The following is a 21,722-nucleotide window of genomic DNA, read 5'->3' as shown; positions in this document are numbered from 1 at the left end:
ATTCAGGCGTGAGTGAGGAAAGCTCCAAATATGGGGGAAAAAAGCATGTATTTGAGCGTCTGCGGGGACGCGGAGGGCGTTCATGCACTGCGTAGGCCTCAGCTAGTGAATGCTATTCCAAGCCGTCCTGGGAGGCTTATCTTATGCGTTTTACAGTCGACAACATAGCAGAAGCGCGGTACTACGATTACTGTGATATTGAGAATGCCCATCCAACGACACCATCGGATGCCAAACATGTTGTTTTACAGAACCGAAACCGAAACTTGTTTTATTGCTAACCTTTGGCATCGTCCAATCACGGTGCCCCATCCTCCCAACGTCACACCTTAGTTGGTGCGGCCGCCGCAAACCGCGCATGGCAGTTTTTCTTCTTTCGCGCTTTGTAAAATAATTACCGATTTGTCAACCGGATAAACGATGAAAAGTGTGCTAATTTGAGCCAGTCTACGCAGTGCAAGCAAAAACGGGAGCTTGACAAATTCACTTCAGTGTCCCTTTAACAGTTCAAGGGCAAAAGCTTTTGCTAACATGGCCCATATATTGCTAACGCAGTAATAAATATGTATTTTTCTGGCCTTTTCAGCCAATCCTTCGATACGTATGGCAGTGAAAGCGAAACCGAAACTTGATGTAGACTGGCTCGATCAGAAAGCCAGACAAAGCCGCCGCAAGTAAAGGCAGGTGGCGCGTTTGTATATCCGACTCCTTTTCGCCTCTTGCTCGGTGAGTTGCATGGTTGCGTCCTCTTGACTTGTGCGTAAAATCTAAGTTAATCCAACTGTTAATTTGGGAGCATTCATTGTTAAATGGCTTGATATGAGTTCTTATTTATCATCGTGTTTATTTAGGACGCTATTTATTGAGTCTGGCGTTTTCTTTTTCTTTTAGGCACTTCAGCCAGCAAGATGGGTCGCCGACCCGCAAGATGGTATGCGGCGTTATTTCTCCCCACTTGAGTCCGTCCAACGTGAAGAATTGTTTGTTGCCAACTGATCTTGGTTGTTTTACTTTTTATTCAATCGCAGTTACCGGTACTGCAAGAACAAGCCGTACCCCAAGTCGCGGTTCTGTCGTGGTGTCCCCGGTGAGTACGACAGCGCTAGGCTTAGTATGATGAAATGACATGTTTCTTCCTTTTGATTAGTGCTTTTCAACCTCGCAAACTTGCGCTTCAAGGTTTAGCTGTTACCTATTTAAACGTAAACGCGATCTCTTTGAAATTTCAGGGATGGTACCTCGTTGAGGGAGTTAACTGACGCTTCGATCGTGTGCTCCTCGTTAAAATCAGTTTCATTGATGCAACTCCTTAATTTCTGTAATGTGGTCTACCGCAAAAGCCGCGAGTTCCACCTTGCATTCCTGCCACGTGGAACGTGGCGCCATCAGTTCAGTGGGAGTTCCTGGTTGCCCGTGGCAGCAGCCGAGGCCCAGTAGTTCCCCTCGAATTGGGGTAATAAATTGCGCCGATGCGTGGTGCCTAACTCGTTAAGAAGTGAGTTGATTGACAAGTGTGGCAAGTCGATGCGAAGGGCGGAGTTGGCAAGAAACCGCACGCCATCACGACAGTTGTGTAAGACGCGTTAGTGTTCAGTCAGGTCAGGCCTATCCCAAATTTGGGACCGGGCACTTTTCGTGGGTCTGCATTCATAGGAAGGCAGTGCAAAGAATACGAGACTGGGGCATTCGGATCTCTGGTGCGCCTGCAGTGTGGCCCAATGTCTGTCTGTGCTAGGCGTAGCATGTCACAGGCCAGCAGTAAGGATGTGTTTAATATCCTTAAAAGTAAGGATGTGTTTAATATCCTTAAAATTGTAGTTGTAAGGCTATTTGCAGTTGTGGCGCTGATTTCCAATACTCGAGCCTGGAGCTTTCTTGTCAAGCAGAAGGCTTTTACTTTTTGCCAGGCATACGGCGGGGCACCATTGTTGGTGTCAATGTGTCAGCGGGCATTCTGCATAAATGTTCGGCTGATTTGGGCATGTGTGGAATTGCGAGGTGAGCGCATCTTTGGGGCCCTGTGCTGGCTGGTCTGGAGGCAGCAGTGAACACTACCCATGAGCAGCTAAGAGCTGCTGGGAAACGGTGCCAGATTTGCAGATGCTAAAAAAATCTGGCTTTGTGCTGTAGGGAAAATCAAACTTGCAGCAGTGTCTTCTTTGCAAATCCTGCTCGCATATAGGGGGTTGCATGCTCCCATGCTCCCAGATGGTGCATGCACCACCATGACTCGCACCATTGGTGCGGTTGTCTCCACTGGCATAGAAAGATATTGCACGGTGTTTGGGGTGCTGGCCTCGGTGACTTATAACGCAATCAGAACTGTATTGCGGCTTTGACAGCCATACGGGGAAAAGGGGAAAAAAAAACAAAAAACCTGGAAGCGAAATTGTGCCCGCAAAACTGTTCTTTTGCATACCAATGGCATTCTGCAGCCAATTCAAGATTCTGAAAAATATCTTGTGGAGGTGGTTGTGACGACGGTGACTCCAGTCATTCGGTAAACTACTGCGTGTGAAGTAAACTTTTTTTATTGATCAATATCCATGCTCCAGCCTTGTCGTCTACTGCCTGGGAATGGCGCACCTGAATCATTGATATGAAAGGCATAGCTCCTTGGAAGTTGTTTGGAAACTTGGATTATATAAAAGTGTGCAGGCAAGGGCCCAACAGTTGTGCAGTGAGCTACCATGTGTCAAGTCGCTGGCATTTTCTGATAATTTAAATGCAGCACAACTATTCGCTTTTGTTTTGGCACTGGCAGTGTGCATTACTAAATTACATGTTAAGTTCAGACAGCAGAGATGTGTGCTCTCAGATTTGTGTTGCTTCAACCACGTGCAAAAGCTTCTCCATCGATCGCACGACTGTCAGGAACGGGCAAGGTTAGTCGCCGCAGCACATTACCTGCTGCTTCTGTGGGTGAGCTAGGTGTTACGCTAGAACTAGTTGCCGCTTGCACCTGGCAGTACTTGTGAAAACTCTTGCACGGTGGACACCTCTCATACAAGGGTTGTTTGAATGTACTGAATTCTTAGCTTGCCGAAAACGCACAGCTCTTGCACCCATTTACTTGCCACATAATTGCGCATAAGCATGCTCTTCTGTGCTTCTCGCATAACAAGGTGAATATCATGGGCGAGGTAGTTGCTGATGTTGGCAAACTCGCCCACGGAAACTACATTTGGGGTCAACTGCGCGGTATTAGTTCCCAATAAACCGTTTTTGGCTTCAGTTTCAGCATTGTGGTTGAGTGCACTGAACCACGATCACCGAGCATGCAGGCATGTTGGTGTCTCCTTCCCCACAATTCATTTGTTTGTAAACACAAGCCAGTGCATTGACTGGAGTATCGTTCAGAAAGCTGCGTGCACTTATTTGTAAACTCTTTTGGGTGCAGTATACCAATAGAGCAGCTCTCGCGCATGCTTATGCGCACGCTTGTTAATGTCTGCACACTGGCTAACCGAATGGATTGCGGGCACAACGGGGAGTTTTGGTTGCATCAGTCTCACTTGGGTGTACATTCGCAAACCACTTGCTGCGTTTGTTTTGGCAGCGTTTGCTTTTCAAGCTTCTTAAAAATCTTGTGCGGAGAATAAAGTGGCGAGCTGCCGAAGGCTTGTGAACGAGAGGGGACGCTTTGTCCCCCCTTTCCCCGCAGAAGAGAACTATTGCAACATCAGTGGCAACAGTTGCAGAGAAAAAAATCTGAAAATCTAAAAAATACTGCTGTTTCATGTAATGTGGTTAGTAATTTAGTGGCATTATCAATCCAAGTCTACAGCATACCTATATATTTTTTAATTACTTAGGTTACAGCCGTCCAATTATTTTCGTTGAACTACATTCTGGGAGCATAGCAAAACGGCGTGGTTTTTTTGTAACCTCGACTGCATTGCCCCAGAAAGGTTTCCCCAGTTCACTTAGCATTTCCGGCACTGTAGTCAAGGCCTATGCTACCGCTGGGCTATTTTCTCCAAGTACCGAGACTTCTTGGTTTTACTCGGGTCATGCGCATAGGCACTGGGCTGCACAATGTCTGCAAAACGTTGTAAAAGGCTATTCCATTGAGTCTGTTGCTTCGTAACTGAGAAGCTCCCGGTGAAAAATGGCCAGGGTGGCTGGCGAGACTGCTCTGTGGGCGCAACCGTGCAAATGGTGGCTGCAGCGGTGCTGGTAGTGCTCCTACTGGATGATATCGAGTGCATCCGTTTTATACTATACGACGTGCAGGTGGTATAGTATGCAGTGCTGTTTTGTCTGGCGTCAGCTGCTTGTTCGAGTGAAAAACAAAGCAAGTGTGCAGCATTTGAAGGTGCCTAAAAAAATCTTATTACCGTTATTTCCTTCTTGTTGGATGCTGCGTTGAGTATCTTGTTCTGGACTCGCAGCATCTGCCTAGCTTGACGTAACACAAAACTGTGTTGTTTTTTAGGCTGCACGATTTTTACAAATGGCATAAGCCTGTTCCTTCCCCTTGATTCAAGCACTTCATCTTGTCGTGGCTTTCACTGCTTCTTGCTCTATGGGCTCCACTTGTTGAGCTGAGTGTGCACAGATTGGATGATGTGGGGCCTCTTGCATTTTATGCTGTTCATGCGGTGGGATCGACACTGCTGAAGCAGATAAGCAGTGCAGAGCAAAGCCGACGGTTAATCGCATAAAATTGTCAGGTCTCAATGGGACTGCAATAGTGCTATTGGCATTGACCCTTGTGAGCGATGTGTGCAGAGCAGGTGTAGCCTGGTGAACATGCAGCAGCGAAGTTTTCACTGGTTGAGGGCCATCACAAATGTCCCTGCCAGGGATTTACAGCAAGGACAGGATAGCTACTGATACTCCTCCACGCAGCATTACTGCATTAGGCCGTCAGAACTGGTCGGTGTCAGTGTTTTCTCTTCATGCTAACCAATTATCAGGGGGTCTAGCGACTGGGAAAACAAGGAAAAGTCGGGGAATTTTGAGCCACCAGGAAATTGTCAGGGAATTCAATCAAGTAGTACCAGTCGGGGAAAATTACTTTGGGGCCTGCCCACACAGTTTTAGAATAGGGGAGGCCCCCAAGAAGTTACCGAACGCAACACGTTCGCGCGCGACGAAAGCGTGAACCGCATGAAACGTTTTCTGGCTTTTCTGCAAGCACGCCTGGGGCGCGCTGACGCTGCCGCGGAAACCACCCGCACGGTGCGTGCCGAGCGGTAGGCGCTGGCAACATGGCGGCAGCACCGGCTGCGGAGTAGTGCGGTAGCTCCATCTCCTCCATGGGTAGCTCCAACGACCGCTTCAAACCGCACGAAGAAAAGTCAATTAACAAGGCATTTAATAAGCCAGAAACGCACTTGCTTGTGCAGGAAAGGAGCCAGCGCAGGCACGAAATCGTCGACGCGGCCGTGAAAATGCTGCGCACGAATCGCGTGCAGAAACTCGCCGTGCGGTTCACGCAGCTCGCAGCTGGCTTAGGTTGCTGGGTGCACTTGCGCAGAGGGAATATGTAGGTGGTTCCCAAATCGCACGCACAACGCGCTTTTTTTTTTTTCCCCAGCGAATTTTAAAATGAAACTCTTTTTAGAAGAAGGAACATGGCATGGCTTAGCGTGAACCGCATGGGGCGTTTTCTGCCCTTGAAAACGCGCCGCACACGTCACAGGCGCGCTGACGCTACCGCGGAATTACCCGCACGCTGCGCGCGGTGCTGCCGGCGGTGGCTTCGACCGCGAAGTGGTGACAGGAGCTTGAGCGACCGCTTCTATGCGCTCTCAAAAATGCCGCACAAGGCACGCAGGAAGTTGTTTGTGAGGCAAAGAAGCTTATAATGTGGGTGAAAATGGTACTATAAAACATCGTCCTCGCTGCTTGTGAAAGTGCCATGCAGCACCTGGCGGGGTGGTAAGCCTAAACATCTCTGGCGGAGCCAGCCGGCTGTCTCGAGAGCTTCGAAACTGCCGCCATGAGGCGCGCGGCTCTCCATTGGCGCAAGTCGTCGGGCTCCTCCCACTGCCGCGCGCGTGAATTGTCGACGCGGGACAATCAAGAAAAAAAGGAACAGGTGCTCGCTGAAGCGCAACTTAACTCTTTCGTTACCACGCCTATTCAAATCGATCACCGGTGATCGATGATTTATATTGCCTATTTCGACATGTTGTAGTCGTTTCTCGTACACCTAATGCAGCCAGTGATTAGTCTAGGCATTGCCCTTTTAGAATCAGTTTAAAGTTTCCCGCTCCGGCGACATTGAGATTTTTGGCGGCGTTTTTTGCGAGCTGAGGTGCGCGTGTTTTTGACGAAGGGGGCGTGGCTGCTGCACTTGAGAAAAAAGGATGCAGGTCGTGGTGAGGCTACATTACCATAATACTTTTTTTGTCAAAAGGCTCCTGGCAAGTCAAACACCAAATAATGGGGTCAGCTTTGTAATCCGACAGCGTTGAGAGGTGATAATTACTTGAAAATGGCCCCAGCTATTCACTAATGATCTTTGGTTCGGACAAAGGGCAGCTTCATTCTCCCAAAGCTTATTTCTGATAGTCCCCCGCATGTCTAGCAAGTTTGCCTGACATTTTCAACCAGTTTCCAGCAGTTTCGGTTTCGTTTTCGCATTGCGAAATTCATATTTGGCGCTACTACGCAGTTACCCAACTACAAGCTCATTTGCCATGGCGCCTCCGTTGCCCGCTACTGCTCCTCAAAACAAGCATGCCGCTCGCGCTTCCACTTTATCTACGCCTTGCTTCTGCGATAAGAGCTTCCGCTGAAAGTCAAACGATAACACCAAGTCGTCGGGAAATCAGTTCAGACGAGGAGAACGCTTCCAATTGGCCTTGAACACCGCCAGCTGTTCACCGGCCAGTTTCGGTTTCATACGAGGGTATTTCCGGAAGTCTAGTGTCGCTTCTTAGTAGTACTGTTTATTCTGACAAAGTCTCCAACAGCCTTGAATTTGTTTCTTTTCGAAATTGTTAGGTGGCGCTGCAATGTAGTAGGCTCGTAGTGCTGAACTCGCTTCACAGCCCGACGGCGGCTTGGTGAAAGCTTGCTGGGCATTATTCTAGCGCATCGTACCTTATTCCTGCAAGCAGGGCTACTATAGTGAGTCAGAACATGATAATAAAACGCAAATGAAAGTTCTGACTGATGAGCGATCATCAGAACGTCAACAAGCATCCACCAAAAAGTTTGGTTCTCAACTCCAAGCGGATTTTTTCACATCACTTGCTTGCCTTCAATATTGTGCCGGTCATAATCATTGACAAGGTGTTTTTACATCACGTGGAGGCTAATTTGGGCCTTTAATAATGTCAAACCACCAGATTTCTTCTAGAGAACTATCCAAAATAGCAAAACTTGAAATAGAGGTTGGGCTTCACCACATGGCATGGGCACCACGTGGGCTAACATTTTCTTTTATATCTGACAAATTGTACTGCGCAACTCATTTTTTTTTCTAGGACGGGTTTTTGAAATGTCTACCTACAAAATGTATATTCTAAATTTTTTCTACTACACGTGGTTTATTATACACAACTTACTTTTTTCTTTTTTCTTCGACGCGCGGACAAAAATTTCGAATTCGATAATTTTTTTCGGAATCATTATTTAGGAAAACATTAATAAAACTGGTGTCGTTGGAAAGCGCGTGGAATAATCTGCATTGTATGTCACTGCAATGTGTGCCTAACCAATATGTATAGCACAAAAAAAAATGTTTTGTTAGACCCTTCAAAATTGGTCAATTTCCCGCGGTAACGAAAGAGTTAAAGCTTCTATTCCGCAAGATGAAATAAACTCTGAAGCTGTAACTGAAGGCAAGCAAACCTCAAACTAAAGTTTTTAATCAAAGTACATTTTGAGTTGTATAGGGCACTTGCAACAAATGTTTCCTTATGATAGAATGTGTTTTCTCTACACTTTTTATATGCTTCACGGACCATTTCCACAGAATGGCGCCTGTTGTATATATAGGTTAGGGAATTTCGTTTAAAATGGTCATGGGAAATTGAATTAGGCAATTTGCTAGACACCCTGATTATGTTGGCTGCTTTCAGTTTTCTTTCTTTGATGGATGCTCTTTGTTTACGTATTTTCAGTGCTTATCACAAAGCACAGCTGTTTTCTGGTGAGACAAAAGCTGCCCATCCCAGCTCATTGGCTGTCTCGGTCGAGTCCTGACGCCCTTCTTCTTTGCAGACCCGAAGATCCGCATCTTTGACCTTGGGCGCAAGAAGGCGCGCGTGGACGAGTTCCCGCTCTGCATCCACCTCATCTCGAAGGAGTTTGAGCAGATCTCGTCGGAGGCGCTGGAGGCGGGCCGCATCTGCGCCAACAAGTACCTGGTGAAGACGTGCGGCAAGGACGCCTTCCACCTGCGCATGCGGCTGCACCCCTTCCACGTCATCCGGATCAACAAGATGTTGTCCTGCGCGGGGGCCGATAGGCTCCAGACGGGGATGCGGGGCGCCTTCGGCAAGCCCCAGGGCACGGTTGCCCGGGTGCACATCGGCCAGAAGATCATGTCGGTGCGCGCCAAGGAGCAGCACAAGGAGAACGTCATCGAGGCCCTGCGCCGGGCCAAGTTCAAGTTCCCCGGACGCCAGAAGGTGAGGCATCAGTGCTGCCTTGCACGGTTCACTGTTCTGGCAGGGAAAACCACGTCACAAGGTGGCAGTGCAGAGCACGGGCCAGCCTTTGGGGGGTTTCAGTATCCCCAGGTCAAGTGTGCAGCGTCAAAGGCCAGCCCACAAAGTAGGCGCACGGGGGCTTGGAATACTGGCCACGTTGAGACTTTGATCTTCAAAATGATGCTGTGATCGCGTGCTGATGGCACACACGCGCAAGACATTCATTTTCCAACACCTTGCAGTATAGACCACCTGGTGCCTTATGACACGTGACTTTTTGTTGAGACATGAAGAATGTGTAACTGTAGCCGTTGAGCTGCACTTAAAGGGGCCATGCAGACAAAATACAGGTTTGTGTTATTCGAGAAAGATTTAGGGTTTTATGTGCCCTCAGAGCTTGTCCGGCAGCAAACGATGTGGTATTTTTTGAGATTAAGCATTTTAAGCCAGAATTTCAATTCTCCTAAATCGTGTTTTTGTGACGTCGATAGACTTATCCAGGGCTGGGCCTTAACTCATTCGTTCCTGCGCCTATTCAAAATTGTTCAATTTGAACGATACTTTCGGAGCGCCTTTTCATGGCGTTCCAGGTGTTGCTCTAACAAGTAAAGCTGTTTGGAGTTAAAATGGCCGTTCAAAGTCAGTCTTGTTTTCATTTTTGCAACAATAACAGGGTTATCAAATCAAATCGTTTATTTGCCATCATACATAGTAGATGGGAGGGCGGCATGAATGAAGAATCAGCAAACAATTTTTAATTGTCAGGTTTGCACTCTGACAGTAATAATCCCATAAATCGGCTGAAAATGTCAAGCAGTGCCTGTTTGCAAAGCTACTTTTATTTTAGGCAGTTTTATTGCCTTTGCACACGTTGGTTTAAGTTGTGTGGTAGTTCTACTTACCCCAGGACCATTTGTGAACAGTTTCGGATTCATTTCTGCACCGCGAAATTCATGTTTAGCGCTACTACGCAGTTACCCAACTTCAAGGCTACCTGCAATGGCGCCTTGAGCGTTCGCGACTGATCCTCGAGCAAAGCATGCTGCTCCTGATTTCACTGAACCCTAACCCGATTTCTGCAATAAGAACTTCAGATGCAAGTCAAAAGATCACACCCGGTCGCCAGATATCTTTTCCGACGAGGACACTGCTTCAAACCAGCTTTACACACTGCCAGCTTTTCGCCTTCCAGTTTCGTTTCCATGCGAGGGTATATCCAGGTGTCTAATGTTGCTGCTTTTTTTTTTTTTTTTCAATAAGTTTTTGTGCTGTTTCATTTCAAAATTGTTAGGTGGTGCTGCAATAGAGGAGGCTCGTTGTGTGCTGATATCTTTTATCGCGCAACAGCTACTCGGCCAAATTTTGCGGGGCACGATTCTAGCGCATCGCACCTCATTCCTGCAAGCAAGGCTACGATTGCGAGTCAGAAGATGATAGTAAAGCTCAACTTCATGTTTTGAGAGAACTGACCGTGAACGTCAACAAGCATCAACTACAGTTCCGTTTTCAACTTCATGCATGCTTTTCTGCATCGCGTGCTTTTCCCAAATATTGTTCTGGCTGTTTGTCATTGACATTGACAAGTTTGTCATTGACAAGATGTTTTTACGTTATTTGGGGCAAATTGGTGCCTCTGATAATGTGAAACCGCCAGCTTTCTTCCATGGGACCACCCAAATTGCACATTTTGAATTGGAGGTTGAGCTTCACCGCATGACAGGAGCACCGCGCTTGCTAACATTTTTTTTTTTATATCTGAAAAACTGTTCCGTGCATGTCGACATTTTTTTCTAGGGCGTGTTTTAAAAATGCTTTCCTAATTTTTTTTTCTACTACCGGTGGTTTGTTATACACAACTCCTTTATTAATTTTTTCGACATTTTAACAAAAATTTTGTTTGACATTTTTTTGGCAACTGTGATATATGAAAACATTTAACAAACTGGTGTTATTGGAAAGGCCAATAATCTTAATTTTGTGTTCCTTTAATTAGTGCCTAACCAATTTTTTTTTAGCAAAAAAAAAAAGTTTGCTGGACCCCTAATAATCTGTCAATTGGTAACGAAAGAGTTAAAATAACTACAGATAACCTGCTGACCAGGGCTGCTACCATCTTGCAGACAACCGTTTGGTTATCTTATTTGTCGCCCACTTTCATAGATGGCACTGCTATAGCGCTGAAGTGCCAGTGCTTGCACTTTGCTTCTGGCCGGATTTCTTACCTGCTGTATTAGGGTTCATACTAATTGTTTCCTAAAACGTAAGCAACACTAGACAAACATGGTCATGTAAGTGACCGTGTCACTTGTCTGTTCAAATGCCGGAAATATTTTTTAATCTCTGGCTGCGTTGTACGAACGAGTGTAGAGCCACCGCAAAAGTTGCTCAATGCGAGGTGACTGATCATTGCACCCCATCAGCCCTTCCCTCAAAATTCAGGACGCGCATTTTCTTCATGATCATAATTTAAGTAATGTTGCCATGTATAGCCACCTCTCGTTTAGAATTAAATTTTGCTTCGATGCATCAATTATTATTACTTGCGAGCAATACCAACTAGTCCCCACCATCGGGCGCAGCTGGAAAACGGTACAGCAATGCAGCGCTGCGCTTGCCTCGACGTGACAGTTCCACTCTCGAAGCTCGCTGTAAAACAGCAATAACACTGTGAAACAGCGTTTTATATCGCAATGAGTCCAAAAGATCCCTTCATGAACCTCGATTGTATACGCACGCAGTGAGTTTCCCACTCAAAGACAAACTACGGTGAAACCGCGGGCACATTTTCGGTGCATCTTGAGCTGTGCACTTCCCGTAATAACAATGTCACTGAACAGAACTGCAACGCATGAAACCGCTGAGCGGGAAGTGAGTGAGAGCCGGTTCAGCGAACGCGGCCGGATATACAATAGTGTGTTGGACTCTTGTCGGTTGCATTGTTTCACTGTGTGTCTTATTCTGCCGTTTGTGCGTTTGTGAGTGAGCGACAATGAAAGCAGCGACTGGAAAGCAGAAGTCGAAGAGTGCCAATCTAATGCGACCAAAATGGTAGCGCCGGTGGCGTCGTTCGGGAGATACAGCGCTGCGAAAATTGCAGTTTTCATCATTTTGTGGAAATGTTTTGGCACTTCTGGATCTGTAAACGCATAGAATAGAAAACGTGCAATTCGATGTGACTTGATGAAATAAATTTTGGTCACTTTCTGCCATCTGATCCCCGTGTCCCCCCTTATAAAGAAATGGGCGTGGGCAGGGCCTTTAATGCGAAGGCAAGGCAGCTGTTGGTCATTAAGGGCAACAGAGTGGATCCCTAGAGAAGACGAGCATGGCAGACTGCTGGAGAAAGTGAGGTGGGCAGATGAGATAGGAGGCTGGCAAGCTGCTTCCAATGTATTCGGGTGGTCTTCCATTTGTACACAGCAGCGGTGCGTGCACTTCACATCAGAACTTGTCACTGGTCACCTGTTTACCACATACCTTGGTATGGGAATCTGTGCGTGGCTTTGACCTTTTTCCAGTTGTCCTCCTAGCCAGAGCAACTCTATATAGGAGTTGCAAAATGCCCCGCAGGCCCCATGCATTAAAAAGTGGCTGTACGGTTGGTCCACTTTCTTGGATCTTTTTTCATACAGTGGGTGTTCGTGGCCAATTAAACTACGTGCCTCACTGCTCGATGACCTAGGTGAAAAATGGCATTTGGGTACTTACATAAATTGTTGAAGGAGCCCAATGTGTTCAACCATGCGAGCATTTTATATGCATTTGAAGCAAGAGTAGTAAAAAAAGCAACTGTGGTCAGCAAGATGCGTCGTTGCTTGCACATTGTAGTCTGCTGCGCATCTTTGGTGGCAAAAACAACAGTTAAAAATTCACTTCAGTGGCTCTACGCAAGCTTGAAAGGGTTATTTAGAAGTACTTAATCAGCTGCTGGATTAGTTTTGGCATACAGTGGGCTGTAGTGCGAGTGATAACTGCAAAGTGAGTACTTCAGGTTGAGGCTATGTTGTGCCTGCACAAAGTGCCAATTGGTCAAGGCAGTTGCACAGATGCAGCAATAATCGCAACGTAAAAACGAGTTAAAAAGGCAATGAATAACTTACAAAAGTCAGTTTGAATAACTAGTGTGTTTTTTGGGTAGTGCATGTGGTGGCCATGGTGGCACCACTGTACGCCTGATTCAAAGTGGGGGGGGTCAGCTGCGGGCAGTTTTTTGAGGCGGTGTTTTGCAACTGCCTACATTGAAGGGCTCTGCTCCTAGCAGCCACCACTTCGAACTAAGCACTCGGGGGAGGGAAGAAACATCCTCATCTTTTCACATGCTAGCCAAGGAAGCAGGTGCACATGGTATGAAGGGCCGCCTTCTTTCCTTGTTTGTCTTTGTGGCTCTCTTGCCGGTAGCCATGTGCTCGCTGCGGGTGAGCCTTCCTTGCCTCTGCAAGCTTTGCCCATTTTCTTTGCAAGCTTTTTATTTTCTGTATGTGTACGTACGAACTCACTGTTCACTGTAGAAAAAGCGAGTATGTAGAAGAGTCCATTGCTTGCTCCTGCGTGTTTAACAGCCTGCTCAGTGGTGTGGTGCACACCACGCAAGGCTTTGTGAGCACCTCCAAGCTGTGCAGGAGATCGTATAGACACTGGCACTGGCAAGTCACTGTGGAGAACACAAGATAAGCAGCGAAAGTGTCATGTTGGGCAGTGCTGAAGCGACTGTCCTGCAAATGGCAAGTGAGCCAGCACTTCTTGAATCCCAGGCCATAGCAGTGTTATTTTTTTTTTATTTTTTTTCCCCCTGATTTTTTGCAAGATGTATGGGGGGTGTAGGCTACAGTGGTGTTGTGGCTGCACATGAGCATGTGGTTGGTAAAGAGGTTGTAAGCCAGCAGCGATGTGCCTCCCTGAAAAATGATTGCACTGTGTGCCTTGGCATTTGCTGCAGGGGTTTACGGCTAATGATGTGTCACGTGGGGTGGCTCGTGGGCACGTGTAGTGCCATTTTGTGTGCCCTCTCCTCTTAGTGGAACGAAGACTGTTCCTCCCACTGGCTCTGCATATGGACGATAGTCTGCTTCCAGCTGACCTCCTGGTTGACGCCCCCGTTCTCCCCGTTCCTGTCCACAGGTGCACGTTTCCAAGAAGTGGGGCTTCACCAAGTGGGAGGCTGAGGAGTACGAGGAGATGCGCGCTGATGGCCGGCTGAAGCCCGACGGCTGCTACTGCCACTACCGTGGCGGCCACGGGCCTCTGTCCAACTGGATGAAGATCCAGCGTGAGCTGCGTGGCCTTGACTGATGAGACCCCTCCCGCTGCTCCTCTCGGCCACTGTGGGCGAATAAAGGCACTCCCTTTGCCTGTACTTCTTTTCGTCTGGCCTCACGAGGAGAAACATCTGCATGCTCTGTTTGGCGCTTGCAGCACATTTAGCCATACAATGCACCCGGTGCCTGTTTTGGGAGCTGCACACCACCTGATGGTGTTAACAGGGCCAGCCATTGCTTCTTGTACATGGTTGAAGGGAACGAATGTTAGATAAGAACAAATGGGGTGACGTTTTCTCTTAACAGTGGGGAGAAAGTACTCTGAGAGGTGCCTTGAAGTGCTAACTTCACTTAGCTGCTGTTGCAGGAGCTGATGCCCAAGAGGCAGGTCCTACCATCTGAGCTGGAACTTTAATTTGCTGAGCATCCTCGATGCGCATGCTCTGGTGTGAGGAGCTGTTTTGCAAAGTATGGTATCAAGGAGCTAGTGCAGATGGGGTGGGCAGGAGACGGAGAATTGGCTAGGCACTGGCACATGTCCAAGCCTGGTGGTGGTCACTTGAAAAAGCAGAATGCACTCTGGATATTCTGACCAATCGCAGGGTACACCTCCATGTAATGCAGTGCAAAGAAGGGGGGGGGGGGGGGGGGAGTGGGTGGAAGAGAGTAGATTTATTGTCCTTAGACAAAATTTGGGGAGCCTTCCATCCCAAAGCTTCCCCGGAATTTTTGTTTACAAATCGTTTATTCAATATCTGTTCAGTCTCGTAACTTTCTAAAGCATTCTCCCCCTGCTTTAATGTGCCATTCTTAACGCTTCACCCAATCATTGAAGTCTCTCTGGAAACTCAACGGGAACCTCCTTGCTCCATCAGTGAGGTTGTCACAGCTGCCTTTGCAGTGGCTCATGCCAAGCTCCTTTTTTGGATCTCCTTCCCTGTGGTCGCTGGTCGCTCCCGAAATTCTGAGTCTGTTTCACTGCGTTCATGCAATTCCTGGCACTTCAACAAGCGCTCTTCAACTCTCTCGTTAGGACTTTTGGCACGATTTTCGTGATTGTTTTGGGTATTCCTCTCGCCTACGATCATCCAAAAAGTTAGTCACCTGCCGACCTACACGGAATTTCTTGTGCCGCATGGAAGTTTGGCTTTATTTTATCGCGTTACCACCAACGGCTTTCCGAAGCGTTTCAAGAGTCTCCGGCCCGTTTTTACCCAGTTTCCAACAGCTTGGTTGTGTAGTGCTGCTCCAAAAGTTTTTTTTTTTTTTCTCGGCAAACGCCTATTCGCGGGAGAAATTAACGACCTCGATATATAGACTGCTGCTCTTACGGATGTACTGAAAGCCCACTCGAAAGAATTCCCTCTCACCACAGACTATCCAGCCGCCGACCAACGCCGCAACAGGTTGTGGACTGTGAGAAACAGCGTCATCAAGCGTTGGAAGTGCAACAAAACAATCGGAAATTGAAATTACGTATCGCACACCTTACACGGCAAGCTGAAGAATATGCACAATCCTTAAGGCAATGCAACTGGATGCAATTCTGCAATCACTTGCAGGGGCACCCGTAAAACATGGCACCTCCCTAATGGGAATGCAATAGACAAAATCAGCCACTGAACAGTGCATATAGTGCCTTGTGGTGGTGGTAAAAAACATTTTTTATTGAGCAGCCAAGGGAGCTGGAAAGGGACGTGGTCAGCCTCCTACGTCCAGGAGGCCGCGAGCCTGCGCCGAATCCAGGGCTCGTTGCACCAGGGCGATTTGATGCTCCGGCGCCGAGCTGGTCAGCGCAGACTCCCACTGCTCAAGGGAGGGGGAGTGAATTGTACACAACCACCCAGGCACCAAGCAAGAATTGACACCTTACAAAAGAAATTCGCACGTGACCCGTCGCAACCTTTTCAATATCCGGTGTGCTCGGGCAGCCACAATGCTGCACTTGACACACCCTTCACCATGCAAGAACTGAGTAAACTCATCCGCAACGCTATGCCCGGACACGACTGGAGGTTGCCGTTTGAACCGATTCCCGTTTCATCCTTCCCGCTTGTTCCCTCCCGCTTCAACCCGGTGCAAAACGACCTTCCCTTTTTGCCCTTTCCCAATTTGTCTGTTCCCATTTGAACCTTATCGTTTGTTTCGTGCCGCTTCAACCTGGTGCAAAAAACGCCCTTCCTGTTTCGTGTTTTTCCATAAAGCCCCTTGCCGGAAAAAAACGAACCCAGCTTCGATTCGGGTGACTCGGACTGATGCGTGATTCGATTTTTGAAATTGAAGTTGCGTCCGACTGTATTTTAACCTCGTGTTTTGAGTTACGTCCGCCGCAACTGAAAGTAAAATATTACTTGCGTCCGCCGTGACCTTGAAGTCCTAATGAGCAACAACACTTAGGTTGCTGCGTTACGTCCGACCCGCTACAGCGTTGGGGAATTACAGCTGAAACCACACCCTTCTGTCTGCTTCTGTGTTGGTCGAGTGGTCTGGAACGTGTTGCTTGCATGCATACTTCGCGGCAGCGGTGATCGTTCCAGTCCCCCTGGTTGCATATACCAATGCTCATGCATTCATGTAACACAAAAAAGAAAGGACGAGAATTGACAAAAGAGAACCTTTCCGAGGTTGCAGTGCCAGTTTGTAGCGTTCGTAGCTCTTGTTGAAAATGAAGTTCGGTGTTTTAACAAATGCAACTATTAATTTATTAGGGTTAGTACAGGGTTACTGTTTTATTTCTACGCAGGAAAAAGATCTCGCGAAATATAATTACTGAATCTGGCTAACTACAGAAAAAAATGTATTTTATGAAAACGGGTAACTATTATGGGCCAAGCCAGTGGTACGATCCGTTTTAATGTGTGGGTAACTGTCACTTTATATGCAAATGTCTGTAAAAGGATGGCCATTGAAGTCTAAAGCTGAGGCCTAAATCGACTCATTTGTTGTACGGCTGCAGTCATGTCCTGTTGTACCACTGGCGGCACGTATTGCTGGACGGTCGTGCTGATATTCTGCTGCAGGGCCGGCGTAACCTTCTGTTGTATGATCGTTTCCACACTTTGCCCGACTGTTTCTAGTAAATCTTCGCGGATCTCTCTCTTGAAGCTGTTGAATGACTGTACTAGGCTTGCCACCGTGTCTTCTAACTTGTCCACCCTGTGTGCTAGTTTGTGTTCCTTTAGGCTTTCGATGGCCCTTCTCTTGGGTAATGGTTCCGAGGCCCCTGCTGTTGTTGCTTCTTTCCGTTAGTTCCCACGTCTTCATTTATCGGCTCTGCTTGCTGCTCCTCCAGCACTTGATGCGGCTGTTGTAGCTGTTCTTGTTGCCCTTGCTGAAGTTGTCGTATCTGACTTTCCTGTTGTACTTGCTGAGCTTGTAGCTGCTGACTAATCATTTTGATCTGTTCAGCCATTGAGCGAAAAATCCCGCACAGGAGAGTTCGATACATTCATTGTGAGCCAAATCGCGTTCGATATAAAAAGTTTTGAAGGCATGTAATTTTTACCAGAATTATACAAAGTTCGATATAGGCAATAATTCGATATATCCGTGTTCGATATTAGCGGGCTTTACTGTATACACTGTGGCATCGATAGCGCATGATCTGCTCGGGCCAGTGATACCGATACCGTTCTCCAGAAAAGATGCTTCTGCCCTAGCGTCCAAGGCTGCCTGGAGATTTCAGCGATCTATGTGGGCTGTTGCGCCGCAACATTACGCGCCGCCTCACTCCATAGACCCGCACGGGACCTTTAGGATGCCTGACGGACTTTCCAAGCATGACGAAGCGGTTCTTCACCGCGTGTGGCTAAATGTCACTTACACAAGTTATTTTCGATTCAAGATGAAACAGGCCGCTTCCCCCTTCTGCACTCTTTGTGACGTGCGCCAGGACTTGAACCACGTATTATGTGAGTGTACGCGGTATAGAGCAGCTAGAACGTCCCTTTTAGTGTCCTTGGGTCGTCCGCTTTCTAGAGGACTAACTCTAGGCCCTTGGTCGAACTCTAAATGAGCGTCTCAAGCGACAAAAGCTCTATTGTCTTTCCTGCGAAGCACAGGACTTGATCAGACTCTTTAAGGACTCTCTTAATGAGCGCGTCATCTTCATCGCAGTCATTATCACCATCTGTTCATTGATTTCATTTTTTCACACATCTGGTGTAGTAAGCTAGGTGCCTTGGCCAGGCTAACCTCACCAGTATCGTTAAAGACTTATCTCTCTCTCTCTCCCTCTCACAGTAGAGGAAAATCTGGCGCCGCTGTCTAGAAAAGCCTAGGGTGCCTCGATGCGCGCCCGCTCGCGTGCGCGCATCGAGGCAGCTTAGGGAAGCCGCGCTTCAGCGAGCGTTCCGTCATATGTACCGGGCATGGAGGAAGAAAACTTTTCTTTCCTCCATTGTACCGGTAGGTCTAGCCACCCTAGTACCGGGCAGGCGGCAGGCACGTTCCACTTGTCGTTGGCATGGCTCACGAACAGGCTGAAAAGTTGCCTCTGGCTGCAAAAATGCAACAATATTACTGCAGAAGATTAATCAAATTTGTTTTTTTTAATTATAAAATTAAAGCTACAGAAAGATGGATCTGTCAGGTATTATTTAGAAGCTTCATGTAAGATGAACAAAAAACAATGTTACCCGTTTTTATTGATTTTGGCTTCAGGAGAACGGTGGACGAGCCCTGGACAGCAAAAAACAAAAAAAGCGGCTTTTTATTCTTGCGGTATGTTACGTCATGATTTAAGAGAAATGGCAGCTGTTGTGCGGTTATTTCGCTGGGCTTTTCTCGTCGTTATTTTTGTCTGCAGTTGCTGCGGTGCATAGGCGCATAGGTGTTTGGCTGGCGATTGTGATGAGAGCGCTCCCGAAGAACTTCTGGAGAGCACTCACGGTGGTGTGCAGCGTGGGATTCGAACGTCGCGTGTGTGCGGCCGCCTAATTTGCGCGTAGTACGTTACGACGGTGACCACGGGCGTTCGGGCGTTCTGCCGCCTGGATTTGCGAGTGATGAGTGCGTTCCCCACGAACTTCTGCGCTGCGTGATGAGGCCGCTGGGCGTTTCGTCGCCTACGTACAGTGGCGAGCAGAGCCTTCTATACAACTACTTGTATAGAAGGCTCTGGTGGCGAGAGGCAGCAACGCCGGTGATACGAGGGTAGCAGGACGATGCATGACCGCTCTCATCGTAACTGAGACGAATCGCAGACGATTCTGCGCGCATAACTTATTTCGCACCGCACTGCTGTGTAGACCACAGTGCTGTGTTTTTATCAGCTAGTATAACGGAGTTGTGTTCGGAGTCGTGAGGCAGGCAGGTAGTGTTTAGCATTGCGAAGTGTGAGATGTAGTAACTACCATGCTGAATAATCTGTCGGCTAATCACTCGGGTGGTCAGGACATGCAGCCCGGTGGGAGGTAGGGCGGCGCGCAGGACAAAGGTTTTTTTTGTTGTTGTTGTTGTTACCAGCTGTAGGAACCAAGCCTCATCCAGGCCTCAAGTAGTGAATAAGAAAATGGTAACTAGTTGCGCTTAGCCCTGGTGCCAAGCGTTTATCTTGTGGTCTCTCTACCTCACAATATGCATAACCCTAGCATTGCACAAGGCAGGCATTCATGCACACTGCGAGGGACCACCGTGGGTTCGAGCACGCTCACGATACTGAAACGCCGTCGCGCCAACACAACACCGCCTCTGTTGGGCAGGTGGAGAAAGGGGCGACAAAGGAATATGCCCAGGGGCCCAGGGTACGGAGGGAAGACGTTTATTTTACATTAACGTTCTAGTCACATATTTTACAGTCCCAATTACATAATTTCCAGTACAGGTACGTACTTCCCGTTAGGTGAAAGGGGCGATGGGGCGCCACGCGCAAGTGTGCGCGTCGTCGGCGCAAAGCCAGTGGGCTCTTCGGTCAGGGCAAATTCCGGGGTGCGCGCGCGCATCGCTGTGCTGCTGGCCAGATCGGCTCGCAGCAGCGAGGGATACGGGGCCCATTCGCTCACAGGCGCGTACCGCACGGCGTGTTCGTCGAGTGGTAGGTATACGGCCTTACTATATGCAAGCGTAGGGGCAACAGGAGCAGCCTTAGGCACGGGCCGCAGCCGGAAGGGCTGGTGGGCTTTCGCCGGCGTTACAGAGTTGCAGCCGGCTGGTAAAGAAAGCGTCACATACCTTCGGCCAGCGCCTTCAGCGTCCTGGAAGCGTCTCCCCGAACGGACCCCCGCGCAGGGCGCGCGTTCGCGTCCCGGCGAGAGTCGGGTTCGGGCATCGTTCAAACGGACCAATGAGGTGAAGTTAGCTCCGCTACCAGGGCGGAGCGCCCGCTGCGTGACAGTGTTTTATCGCAGCAACGCTCGCTGAAGGCTTCACCTCGGGCAGGAGTTTGAGACGACGGCAACGACGGCTTGGCTGTGCACTAGCGGTGTCGAGACGAGCCGGCATTTCGGGGAGAGAGGGGAAAAGCGCCGCGCAACGCCACAAACCCAGTGATCGCGCAGTGGCCTGGACGTCAGGATCCCCACAATCTTTATGTGGGCCCTCTCAAGTTACCGTTTTCAAAATTTTCCGTTATGGGGGCATTTTAAAGCTCGTATAACAGCTCACCCAATATGTCCTTGATGTGCGTTGTCACATGCCACAGAACAATATTCTACTTCAGTTGGTACTTTTAGCAACAGATCATATGCTGAACACGAGGTCGCGGGTTCGATTCCCGGCCGCGGCGGCCGCTTTTCTGATGGAGGCGAAAAACAAACCCTGGTGTGTACGAGATTTCGGCACACGTTAAAGGAGTACTGACACCAAATTTAGAGGCCTAAATAACGATATAATTGGCTTCAGTAGTTTGTACAGATTACCCACAGAAATTTTTGGAGCGATCCGAGGCTGGAAACGCATCAAAAATCGATTTTAATTGCCCTGGCCGCGAACTATTACAAATCGGCAGCACTAGCGAAATCGCTTAGGGTGTGACGTCAGGCTATCCGCGATTTTGCGGCCGATTCAGCATGACGTCATACAGTTGTTTCCGGAACCGGAAGCGATAGCCTGCGCTGTTGTTGTGGGCGGTCTCGCTTCGATAGGAGGTTTGGCTTGGCTGCGGTACCGCTGTGAGCAAGGCTTGCGAAGTGCGCACTTCACGTTTCCGCGCAGGTATTGCCATCTCTCGACCGGTCGGCGCACCGCCCGCCGCGCGCCGCGGGGGGCCGGTCAGCGTATACGCTTGCATCGCGGCAGATATCTGATCGCCGCTTTTAAAATAAGCCCTGATAACAATCCCAAGCACAATTTTTCACCGCACTAACACCTACTTTCTCGCATGTGGAACTTCATTTTAACGATCAGATTGATTCAGAAGAGCAGCGACAAGCGGTTGCTACCGCCTTGCTACCGTGGTCTGCGCCGGATCGAGCCGCTGAGTGTCCGAGCTGGCAGGCGCGGCCGGCGTGTGCGCGAACTGTTTCCGAAGGCAGGAAACGCTTCACGATTGCCTGCTTTATCCATTTTTTGCGATTAAACGCGCGGGATCTACAAATTCAGCTCAGCGATAGTCGTAGTTGACCATGGAGCAAAAACGGTGGGCGGAGCGACGCCGACGACGCATCGCATGCACGCATCGGGTCATGTGTCTCAAATTCACGCGTACGACTTGTCGTGGTGACAGTCGTAACGATCAGTCGCATGCGAATCGAGTGTACAAATCGTACATGTGTCCAGCGCTTTAGTGTGAACCGCGTGCAATCCGTAGCAGACGATGCAGCGAACGTCCCTGACGTCACGGAGACCATGACGTCACGGTCCGACGTCACGGAGACCGTGACGTCAGGCAGTCCGCTTGCAGGCTCTCCTTCGA

The 21,722-nt window shown here is 48.6% G+C and overlaps 1 protein-coding gene across 2 annotated transcripts; it reads left to right on the top strand.

Moving 5' to 3' along the window:
* Positions 1–666: 666 nt before the first annotated feature.
* On the top strand, positions 667–13,968 carry Rpl10 (ribosomal protein L10). 2 transcript variants are annotated; one of them, XM_077669784.1, is made up of 5 exons: positions 667–726; positions 892–931; positions 1,029–1,087; positions 8,185–8,594; positions 13,734–13,968. In XM_077669784.1, exons 2-5 carry the CDS (start codon positions 909–911, stop codon positions 13,902–13,904), a joined length of 663 nt encoding a protein of 220 aa, XP_077525910.1. In that variant the 5' UTR covers positions 667–726; positions 892–908; the 3' UTR covers positions 13,905–13,968. The 2 variants fall into 2 exon arrangements, with proteins under 2 accessions (XP_077525910.1, XP_077525909.1); XM_077669783.1 differs by having other exon boundaries at positions 720–756.
* Positions 13,969–21,722: the final 7,754 nt, after the last annotated feature.

This window comes from Haemaphysalis longicornis, unplaced genomic scaffold (assembly GCF_048455015.1).
Source record: "Haemaphysalis longicornis isolate Haplotype H1 unplaced genomic scaffold, Haemaphysalis longicornis Haplotype H1 scaffold_5, whole genome shotgun sequence".
Lineage (NCBI taxonomy): Eukaryota > Metazoa > Arthropoda > Arachnida > Ixodida > Ixodidae > Haemaphysalis > Haemaphysalis longicornis.
Note: the sequence above shows the minus strand (reverse complement) of the source record. Positions and strands in the feature narration are given on the sequence as shown.